We start from the raw sequence: 11,431 nt of genomic DNA, 5'->3' as shown, positions 1-11,431 counted from the left end.
GGGAGTGTGTGTGTGTGTGTGTGTGTGTGTGTGTGTGTGTGTGTGTGTGTGTGTGTTTGGGAGGGGTGGAATGCAAGTGGCATTCAAAGAGAAAGAGCACCTGTCCCCTCCCTCCCCACCCAAGTCCAAACCCCCCCTCCCAAACACACACACACACACACACACACACACACACACACACACCCTCCTCCCTCCCCCCCCCAACATTTTAGGCAAAGGAGTAGCTCAGACTCAGGGTCATTGGTAGGCTGAAGCAGGGTCAAAGGGCAGGAGGGAGAGGGGAAAGAGAATATAGTAATACTTTAATAATTGGGGTAAAGTCTTAATTCAGTCACAGAATGTTAGAGCTGGAAGAGGTCACTAGTATAATTCATGGGGCCTTCCTTACTTAGTATTTTTCTTACAAGGCAAGGTAGCCAGTACAAGCGTTACTTTCCTCATTTTACTGATTAGACACACAGGGAGTGCTTAACAAATAATTGTTGAATTGAACTGAATTATACAGACATAGCTCAAGTTTCTATGGTACTTTAAAGGTTTATGAAGTACTGCCTTCCCAACTATCTCCTGAGGTGGTCAATGCATAATTGCTCCAATTTTATGGAAGAGAAAACTGAGACTTGTAGAGGTAAAATGACTAACCAACAGTCACACAACTGAGCAGGTGTTGGAACCGATATTTGAACCCAGGTGTCTCAACTCCAAATTCAGAACATTAAGAACTGAAAAGGACCTTAGAACATAGATTTCATAACAGAAAACCATTTGAGCTACTGGCAGCCTTAGAACATAGGATGTTAGAACAGAACAAGAACACTAGAGGTGGGAGAGAACTCAGAACTTAGAAAATGAGAACACAGAATGTTTGAACTGGCAGGGACCTTAGAAGATAGGATGTTAGGACATAGAACACTAGAGACAGAAGAAGTCTTAGAACTTACAATGTCAGAACATAGAATTGTAGAGAAGAAAGAGACCTTAGAACTTAGAAAGTTAGAACAAGAATGCTCTAGTTGGCAGGGGCTTTAGAACATAGAACACTAGAGAAAGACCTTAGAACTTAGAAAGTGAGAACACAAAATGTTTGAGCTGGCAGGGACTTTAGAACATAGGATGTTAGGGTATAGAACTCTAGAGATAGAAGAGAACTTAGAACTTAAGGCTATTGGAACAGAGAATGTTAGCACTGGAAGGAACTGTAGAACACGGAATGAAGAATGTCAAAGCTAGCAGATTCCTTAGCAGTCATCAAATTCGAATCCATTATTTTGCAGAGAAAGAAATTAAGACTTAGAGAGGAGAAACACATTTTCCCAAGGTCACCTAGAGAGATATAGTGCCAGAATCATGCCCAGAACTTGGGCTGAATTGCTTTATACCTTTCAAAGCCTATCCAGAACATCCACCCCTAAAAAGTAGCTAGGGCAGGGATTATAATCTGTATAAATAGATGGGTAGGGATTCAAGAGGGGCAAGGTGCCTCATCCAATGTTGCACAGCACACAAGTGGCAAAGCCAGGTGTAAAAGCCAGGTTTTTCTGCTTCCCAGAGGTCTAGGACCTGGCAGGAGAACAAGAACAAGGTGATAGGGAGGAGAGAATGGTCTCCGTGAATGATCTTGAGCTCCTTTGCATGAATCATTTTCTTAGGATTAGCTTCTTCTGGTCCTGCCTCCCATCAGCCTTGGGTTGTGTACAGCTCTTCTACCTGTTTGTCCTTTGCTGCTGAGGTCCTCTCCTGAAAACTCAGTTTGTGACGAAGTGAAACCTGAGAACCAGTGTGGATCAGGAGTATAGTGCTGGCCCGATTTCCCTTTCTGGGTCTCAGTTAGCACCTCTGTAAAATGAGGGAAGCTGGACTAAGTGACCACTAAGGCCCTTGCAGCTCTGACATTCTACACTCTGCAGTTTTAGATCCCCAGGGCTAGTGGAAGCCCAGCTGCTAGGAGAGAAGGGAGAGGAAGATGGAATGGGATGGAGATTGAGTGGGCAGTCAGGAAAGGAAGGGGCTGATCCCGATCTGGGGCTTACTGGTATAGAACAAGGCCAAGTCAAAATCGCTCACTTTCTGGAAGATAGCATCAGGAAAATAACAGATGATGTAGCCTGGATGGACAAACAAACAAAGGGGTTTATCGAGACATCATTTCCCTGGAAGGGGATGGTGATAATGGGTGTGAGCGATAGCCATAGGCCATCTTTGGGACTCCTCTTGGGGTAGGGGTGAAATCAAGACATAGATGAGACTAGGTTAGGGTGTGGTCAGGAGTGGGGTGAGGAGAGGGCTGCAGCAGGATCTAGACTGGCAGTTTGGTCAGGGTTGGCATTATGGTCACTTGGGTGATCGGGTGCTTGGTAGATGACTGGGGTTTCAGAGACGAACTTTCTATTTCATCTAGAACCAAAGCTGCTGCTGTGCTATGAGGAAGGGAGAGGAAAGGGGAGTAGAGGAGGAAAGGAAAGGACAAGAGAGGAATAGAGAAGAAGAGAAGGGAGAGAGGAGAGGAGGAGAGAAATGAGACAGAGGAGTAGAGGAAAGGAAAGCAAGAGAAAGTAGAACAAGAGAGAGAGAGACACAGAAAAAGGATGAGAGACAGGAGAAGAAAGCTGAGGGAAGGAGAGGGGAGGAGAAAAGGAAAGAGAGGAGTAAAGCAGAAAAGGAGACAGACAAAAAGGATAGGAGGAAAACTGAAGGAGTAGAAAAGTTATGTGAGAGGGGGGGGGAGAGGAGGAGGAGGAGGAGGAAGAGAAGGAGAAGAAGAAGAGAAGGAGGAAGAGAGGAGAAAGGAGAGAGAGAGAGAGAGAGAGAGAGAGAGAGAGAGAGAGAGAAATGAGGGGAGAAAAATAGGAGAAAAGATCAGGAGAAGAAAATAAAGGAGAAAGAAGAGGGCGAAGGAGAGAAACAGGACAGAAGAAGAAAATATAGAAAGGAGGAGAGAAGGCTCAGCATATTTCAGCTTCCCCCTCCTCACCTATAAACAAGGCAGCTGAAGTTTTGAGGTTTCGTTGGCTGGCATGGAGATATCTGAGGGCCTGTGAGAGGTAGATCTGAATTTCTTCATCACCATTTTCTATCTGTGTCAGAGAGAAGATGTTGAGGGACCTTCATTTTATAGGTTTGACTGCCCTTTCCGCAATGATTATGGGTCTTATGTCCCAGGGGCACTGTGCTCTTTGGGTTCCTCAGGGGGAAGAAGGATCAGCTGTGACCTGGGACTCTGGGGCCTTAGCCCATAACCTGACCTCCCCACGTTTATTGGGTGTTTACTAAATATTTTCTCAATCATTTATTAATAGTGCACATTCATAATAACAGCTCTCATTTCTATAGGGTTTAAAAGTTTACAAAGCACTTTACTTATAATAACCCTGTGAGATAGTGCAAGGATTATTAACTCCATTTTACAGATGTCTTAAGTGAGGTTAAATATTCATGGTCATCACAAAAATAGGAAGTTTCAGAAGTGGGATGCACACCTATACCTTCTGAAATTCAGTATGCCTTTTCACAGTCTTAACTGTGGAATCAGACATCAGACATTTACCGAGCACCTACTGCATTCTCAGTCCTGTACTATAAGCTCTTTGGGAAGGTAAGACCAGATTCCTTGGCCCTCAAGGAACTTAGAATACTGTAATACAAGGTAGAGGGGGCCAGGGATCATCCCTTGAGATCTGGAGTTCTCTGAGCACAGGAACTGTGTCTCTCCCCTACCCTGTCAATAACTCTTGCCTCTTTTTCTACTAATTTAGCTTACTTATAGAAAGGTGCATAGAATGAACACAGCAACATGTTTTTAACATTGCTAAAAAAAGACTGCAAATAGTGAGAAAAGAAAGTAAAGAATGTGAAAATTGGAAACATAGACCCTTAGAACATCGAATGGAAGGGGTGGCTAGGTGGTGCAGTGAATAGAGCACTGGCCCTGGAGTCAGGAGGACCTGAGTTCAAATCCAGCCTCAGATATTTGACACAAAACTAGTTGTGTGACCTCAGGCAAGTCACTTCACCCCAATTGCCCTACCTTCCCCCCTCCAAAAAGCCACCCCCAAAAAAGAATATTATAATGTTGGAGTTAGAAGAAAACAAAATGCTTGAATATAGAGCGTTGAATGCTAGAATTACAACCAAGAATTACAAAGCACTTTACTTATAATAACTTAAATATATAATTATTACTTATAATAACTTTTAATAACCCTGTGAGATAGCGTGAGAATTATTAACTCCATTTTACAGATGTGTAAAGTGAGGCTTAAGTGAGGTTAAATGTTCATGGTCATCACACAGATAGGAAGTTTCAGAAGTGGGACTCACATCTACGCCTTCTGAAATTCAGGCCTCCTTTCTATAGTTTTAACTGTGGAATCAGACATTATACATACATACATACACACATACATATATGTGTATGTATATATGAGACTATATATATATATATATAATCACAGGTCATAGAACCATAAAATTGTACAGCTGGAAGGGACCCCGTCTAGGCTAATCCTTACCCGATAAAGAATTCCCACTATAATATACCTGGGGTATGTTCCCCCAGCCTCTTCTTGAAGGGGAACACATCACTTCCCAAGGACTTCCTCTTGACTTCCAGTCAGCTTTCAGATGGTTTTGGATCTTTTCCTGACATTTACACTAAATGAGTCTTTTCTACCTCTTCTCCCTGCTCCTGGTTCTGCCTTCAGAGGCCCAAAGGAGTAAGTCTGATGTCTCTACCATATGACAACCCTTCAGCTGTGTGATTGCAGTATATCCTACCTCCCCCTCCCCTCTCCTCCTCTCCCCCCAGGTGTTCTTTTCAGGACAACGATTCCTACTTTCTTCAACTATGGTGCAGTGGTTAGTGCTCGGGGCCTGGAGTCAGGAAGACCTGAGCTCAAATCTAGTCTCAGACATGTTCTAGCTGTGTGACCCTGGGAAAGTCACTTTTACCTCTTTTTGGCTCAGTTTCTCCAACTGTAGAATTGGGATAATAACATCACCTACCTCACAGGGGTTGTGAGGAATGAGATAATATTTGTAAAAAGTGTAGCACATAGTAGGTGCTAAATAAATACTTATTCCCGATTCTCTTTCCCATGTAGCTTTGGCTCAAGGCCCTTAACTATCCTGGTTGCCTTCCTCTGAATGCTTCCCAAATGATCATTATTTATTTTGCCTAAAATGTATTGTGTAGAACTGAACACAAGACTACAGAAGTGGTTTGACCAGGCAAAGGACAGAGGCAAGGTGACGCCTCTCTTAATCTAGCCCAAGTTCATATGACTTTCTTGATAATCATATCACATTCCTGGTTCACTCCAAATTTTCTGCCCACTAAAACATCCATATCTTTTTCCTTTAAAAAATGCTTTATTGATGTCTTTTTACATCCATTATCTCTGGAAAAAGACCTTTCCCAACCTCCCCTACTCTCCATTGAATCTTTGCTTGTAAAAAAGAAAATCAACAACCCCCCCCCCCCCAAAACCCTTAAATATAGAAATAGCATCTGACAATGTATACAACATTCTGCCCTAGGAGTTCCCCACCTTTCTGCCATAAGACCATAGGTATGTTACATTATCTGTTCTCTGAGCCTTTCATGGACTTTTCAGCTACTCACAGAACTAGTGATCTTTCCATTTATTTTGTTGCTGTCCTTTGAATTTTATTGTTTTGGTTATGTGCTCAATTCACTCAGTGCCAGTTTATATATGTCTCCCTATTAGATTTCTCTGAATTCTTGATATTTTGTTATTTCTTAGTGCATGAAAATATCCATTATATTTTAAATGGAAGGATGGGCCAATAGGGGCTTGGTCCTTAAAACCTGCCATATGTTCAGTTGGAGACTGGGTGAGCCTGATTTCAGAAATGTGCAATGTAGGGGCCCTTGCTTCCTACTTCATAGTATACCTATGTATCTTCTGTTGGCTTAGTATATGACAATGAAAAAAACCTTTTAACTGTCTGCTAGGCCTGAATTGAGTATGCCTTTCTCCTGCCCAGTTACCATCAGAGATGTAATAATTGGAGATGGTAAAAGAACCTGCCAAGAACAGCCTTAGGTGGTCAGATAAGAATCTCACCCTGAGGAGTGACTTGCTTGAGCCAGTCCATTAGTGAGTTGACCTGGAAACTAAGATGCTGTGTCCTGAAAGCAAGGGAGTGACTTGTCCATCATCATGCCACACCTAGAAATGAACTTGGCTGAGTGTTTCATAGCAACTATTCTGGGATCTGACTCACTCTCCACAGGGTCTAGTGGGTAGAGGAGAACACGTTCTCAGTTTGAGGTATTATGCTTCAGACCTTTCTATCTTCTCAGTAAATATCCCTTTATAAAATCTGATTGATATTAATTGGTTAAATGTTGGTAAGATAATAGTTGGTGATCAATATTGGGGGATGACAAAGGAGTTGGGAATCCATGAATAATAGTCGTAGAAACACCCTCCTCTCTCCCTCAGGGTTGCTCGTAGAACCCTGCAAGGTGAGGTAGCCAGCAATGCTCTAGAACTCAATCTGCTAGTGTGAGTATAGGTTGGAAGAGTGAGCCTATAATTTAGGCAGTACACATTCACGTGTCATAGTTTCTGAAGTCATGCCCCAGTTGATGGAACCCAACTTTTCTTCTAGATCTTTTTGTTTTTTTTGGGAGGGGAGAAGGTAAGGCATTTGGGGTTAAGTGACTTACCCAAGGTCACACAGTAAGTGTCAAGTGTCTGAGGCTGGATTTGAACTAAGGTCTCCTCCTGACTCCAGGGCCAGTGCTCTATTCACTGCCCTATCTAGCTGCCCCTTAGATCTTTTCTACTGTGATCAGTACTGCAACAAATGTGTTGATATGTATTGGATATTTGTTTCTGTCTTTGATTTCCTTAGGGTATTCTGAGGGGTCACTGGATTAAATGTTATTGACAACTTAGTTATCTTGCATAATTCCAAAATGACAACTCCACCAATAGTCAATTAATGATTTCATTCTAATGTGTAATTGTGTCATCCAAGTAATATGTGTGTGTGTTTGTGTGTCTGTGTGTGTGTGCATACGCACATGCCAATTTTCAAGGTGTGAAATGTTTTAATTTGCATTTATTTTACTGGAGAATATTTACAAAAGATCATTTAGAATTTCCAGTTCTTCTTTTGAAAACTGTTTCTATCCTTTGACCACTTATCTACTGGAGAATGGCCTCTCTTGGTATTCTATATTTGAAATCCCTATATCTTGGATGTCAGACTTTTGTTGTTGATATTTGATACACATATTTTTCCTACTCTACTATTTTTTTAATTCTGCCTTTATTAATTTTATTTGTGCAAAATCCTTTTAATTTTATATAGTTGAAAGTTGATGTTATTTAGTCATTTAAGTCATATCTGACTCTCCCTTACTACATTTGAGGTTTTTTTGGTAAATATGCCAAAGTAGTTTTGGCATTTTCTTCCTCAGCTCATTTTTCAGGTGAGGAAAACTGAGGCAGACAGGGTTAAGTGACTTGCTCAGGGTCACATAGCTAATAAGTGTCTGAGACTAGATTTGAGCTTAGGTGCCTGACTCCGGGCTGGCGCACTCTATCTATACCCCCACATAGCTGCCCTTTAGTTGAAAGTATGATCATTTCCTCCCCCTCACTGCTTCTTAAAAAAAATTCTCCCCTTAGTCACAGTTCTGAGAGATACTACTTTCTCATTATTTTCTATTTTTATGATGTGACTTTTTAAAAATTCAAGTTCATACAACCATGTTTAACTTATTGTCATATATGGTATAAGTCATGATGTTGAATTCAAATAGAAACAGAGATCACTACACCTTTGATACAGATCCCTGCCAGTTACATATTGACTTAGTTTTAAAATGGAATGTCTGGTTGGTCTGGTAGGACCTCTTCTTAACAAAGTCACATCAAGCTCTTTGTAATCACTGTTTTCTTTTCTAGATGTTCACTAAATATCTCCTTAATGATCAATTCTAGAATTTCCCCAGGAATTGATGCCAAACCCATTGGTCGATAGTTTGCTGATTCTGTTCTTTCCTGCCACCTACCCTTAAAAAAGCAGAGACATTTGTCATTCTCCAGCTCTGTGGTACCTCTCCTACTCTCTAGAATCTTTAGATATCACCAAGGGTGGCTCAAAACAATCCCATTTCCAGTTCTTTGAGTTCTCAAGAATGTTGTTTTTGTGGTTCAGGTGAGTTGAATTTGTTAAGGGCAGCTGGGTGTTCTTTTGCCATCCCCTCCCTTATCTTTGTAGCAACTATTAGCCATTCTTAGTTCATTTTCAATGCCAAAGTTCTCTGAGGAAATGGAAGCAGAGGAGAATGAAGTGATCCTATCCTTTTTCTATTGTGTTATCACTGTTCCATTCACCTTGAAAAGTGATCATATTCCTTCTTCCCCTTTTGTCTTTCCTTAGCTTTCCTTGCCATCCTCCATTCAAAGTGCATTTTAGCCCTCCTGCCATTACTCTCATAGCATTGTGCCATGCTCTTATAATTATCCTGTTCCCTGCCCTTGCTTCCATTGTCAATACATATCTTTTTTTTTTTCTTTTTGGAGGGGGGAGGGCAGGGCAATTAGGGTTAAGTGACTTGCCCCCGGTTACACGGCTAGAAAATGTTAAGTGTCTGAGGTCGGATTTGAACTCAGGTCCTCCTGACTCCAGGGCCGGTGCTCTGTTCACTGTGCCATTTAGCCGCCCTGTCAATACATTTCTTTAAAAAGTTTAAGTTGGTCATTGAGTTCTCTGGGTTTCCATATCAATCTCTCTAGCTTCTGTTTTTGCCTTCTTATTGGAACTATTTCTCTTTGTATCATCAGCATTTTCTTCTTGCACATCTTCCATCCCTCCTTTGTAGAATCTTAGTTCATAGAATTCTATCCATCCTTCCCCTGAAATCTGTTTTCCCTTTTAAATCTGCTTTTCCAAAATCTAAAGGGTATGTCAGACTATACCTTGCTTTCCTCCTCTGTATTATAAAAATCTAAAATGGTGATGATGATGATAATTGACATTTGTATATTTGTGTAGCAATTTAAAGTTGCATATTGCATTATGAATATTGTCTCATTTGACTCTCATAACCACCCCAGGAGGAGATAGGTGTTTATATTAATATTTTACAGATGAGGAAACGGAAGCAGAAGGGGCTTGTGATTTGCCTAGGGTTATACGGCTAATTTTTGAGACTTGATTTGAACTTGGGTCTTCCTGACTCCAGGTTCAGTGTTCTAATCATTTTGCTACCTAGTTGCCATTTTGTGGTATAGTGTAGTTACTTCTCCCTATAGTTCCCATAATTTCCATCCTGGCAAAACCAGCTCCTTCTTATTAGTAAGATTCAGTCTGAGGATTCTTAACATAGGATCTGTGAACTCTTTTTGGAAAAATATTTTGATAACTGTATTTCAGCATAATATAATTCTAATATATTCAGTATAATATGATTTCAATATAATTTTCTTTGTAACTCTATGTACTTTATTATTTAAAAACATTATTCCAAGAAACAGTCCATAGGCTTCACCAGACTGCCAAAGATATGGGAGAGTGTGTGTGTGTGTGTGTGTGTGTGTGTGTGTGTGTGTGTGTGTATAAGGGAGCATGATATAAAAAAGGGTAAGTCCAATCCTCTCATTTTACAAATGAGAAAACTGAGGCCTAGAGAAGAGATAGTTTACCCAACTAGGGTCAACCAGCTGGCTAATAGTAGAGCTGGTATTTCCACTCTGGTTTCCTCAGTCCTAATCCAGTACAGGACATTCTTTTCTCTATACTCTTAAGTTCACTTGCTATCCTAAGGCTCTGAAGCTTAAATTCAAGTTCACTGACTTGGAGGCTTGGCTGGTAAAACCCTTGATATGAACAGGAGACTCTAAGGTTTTCCTATGTACAGGCACAAATCTTTGAGACATTGGAGCCTTGGCAAAGTTCACTGCTACCATTGCCTGAGTGATGGGAAACCTTCCTGTTTGCAATTAGAAACTCAGCCCTCTCTCACTCAAATCAAAGTTAATTGCAAGTCATGTCATCATTTCCCTGATGCCATGGTCCTCTTTGAAAATGAAGGACAAACACAAGAAGCTCTTAGAGAAACAAAGATTCAGTACATCCCGAGTCACCTTCATTTTAAATTGGTTCAGGGAAAAAAAACCCCTGAATTGCTGCATCTTTTGAGTGGAAAATTTTGAGAGGGAACGTGGGTGTGAATTGAGAACATGGAAACATTTGCTCTACAACTTACTATTTCTTAAAAAAAGATGATGAAAATGCAGGTGTGGGTGTGAAAGACAGACTGGGTAAATAAAGAAGGTGGTAGATTTGCAGATTCAGAGACTGTCAAAGCTGGAAGGGAGCTTCCAGGAGATCAGCGCCCCGCCATTAACAGAGGATGGAACTAAGACTTGGAGAGGGGAAGGGGCTCACTCATGGTCACACAGCCCAGGGATTGGCATTGACAGAATTTAAACTAAGGTTTCTAAGTCCTAGTCAAATGCTCTTTCCATTGCTTATTCTGAATTTTAGTACCTAAATTGAGACAGTACTAAACTATGTCATCTTGGAAATAGCCTCTTACAATATAGAGTGATGTGCTAGGGCTCAGCAAGTCGCTTTTGTTGAATTAAATGGAACCAGTAAGTCTTTCTGTGATCTGGCCCCAGTCTGCTTTTTCTACTTGATAATAGTCATAGAATCCTAGACCAGAGGTATCCATTGTGCAGCCTCATTGTGGTTACAGTGCTCCCAAGGGTATCTGAACAAGATTAAAATGTAATTGGGAAATATTTAAAAAAATAAATAAAACACAGTAGTACATGGATAATGATAACATTTGGTTTTTAAAGTCAGTATGCAGACAAAGATCCTCATGTGTGGTTTAATGGCCATTTCTATTTGAAATAGACCATAGGTCTAGACTATTACAATTGGAAGGGACCTCAGATCATATAATGTTGAATGGCAGAGAAGGAAGGAACCTTAGAACAGAAACTATTAAGAGGTGGAAGAAACCTGAGAAGCCATCTGTTCTAGCTCCATCAGAATGGTCTCAGCCTATCTTTTCTACTTAATAATACAGTTAGGCTGCTATTGCTACAAATAATGAACCCTCTCCCCCTCCCCCAGTGGTGACAGTGTTCAAATTCACATTGCATATTTCCATTGGGCTGGAACCAGTGACCATATTTTATATAACTTCAAATAATGCAAATTCAAATAGATGTGATTACTTCAGGGGATTCATTATTTGCACTTATAGGGATCTAGGTATAGAGTCAGAGAATTTGAGACTATTACAGTTGGAAATGACCTTGGAACACAAACTATGTTGATAGCATATGACAGCAGAGGATATAAAAGCTGGTTGGGATTCCATCCATCCATCCATCCATCCATCCATCCATCCATCCATCCATCCATCCATCCA

At 40.8% G+C, this 11,431-nt stretch overlaps 1 protein-coding gene across 1 annotated transcript in view; it reads right to left on the bottom strand.

The window, feature by feature from the left end:
* Window positions 1-1,073: 1,073 nt before the first annotated feature.
* Window positions 1,074-11,431, bottom strand: part of LOC138156134 (maestro heat-like repeat family member 5) — a 99,490-nt gene continuing 89,132 nt past the window's right edge. Inside the window, exons 27-28 of the mRNA XM_069081358.1 lie at window positions 2,972-3,074; window positions 1,074-2,105 (exon numbers count right to left, since the gene is read on the bottom strand). Coding sequence (XP_068937459.1) covers window positions 1,993-2,105; window positions 2,972-3,074 — 216 coding nt within the window. The 3' untranslated portion in view covers window positions 1,074-1,992. The remainder of the gene's footprint in view (window positions 2,106-2,971; window positions 3,075-11,431) is intronic.

This window comes from Petaurus breviceps, unplaced genomic scaffold, assembly GCF_028583685.1.
Source record: "Petaurus breviceps papuanus isolate PSGF00001 unplaced genomic scaffold, PetGlider_PUasm1.0 98, whole genome shotgun sequence".
NCBI lineage: Eukaryota > Metazoa > Chordata > Mammalia > Diprotodontia > Petauridae > Petaurus > Petaurus breviceps.
This window is presented reverse-complemented; position numbering and strand designations above follow the sequence as displayed.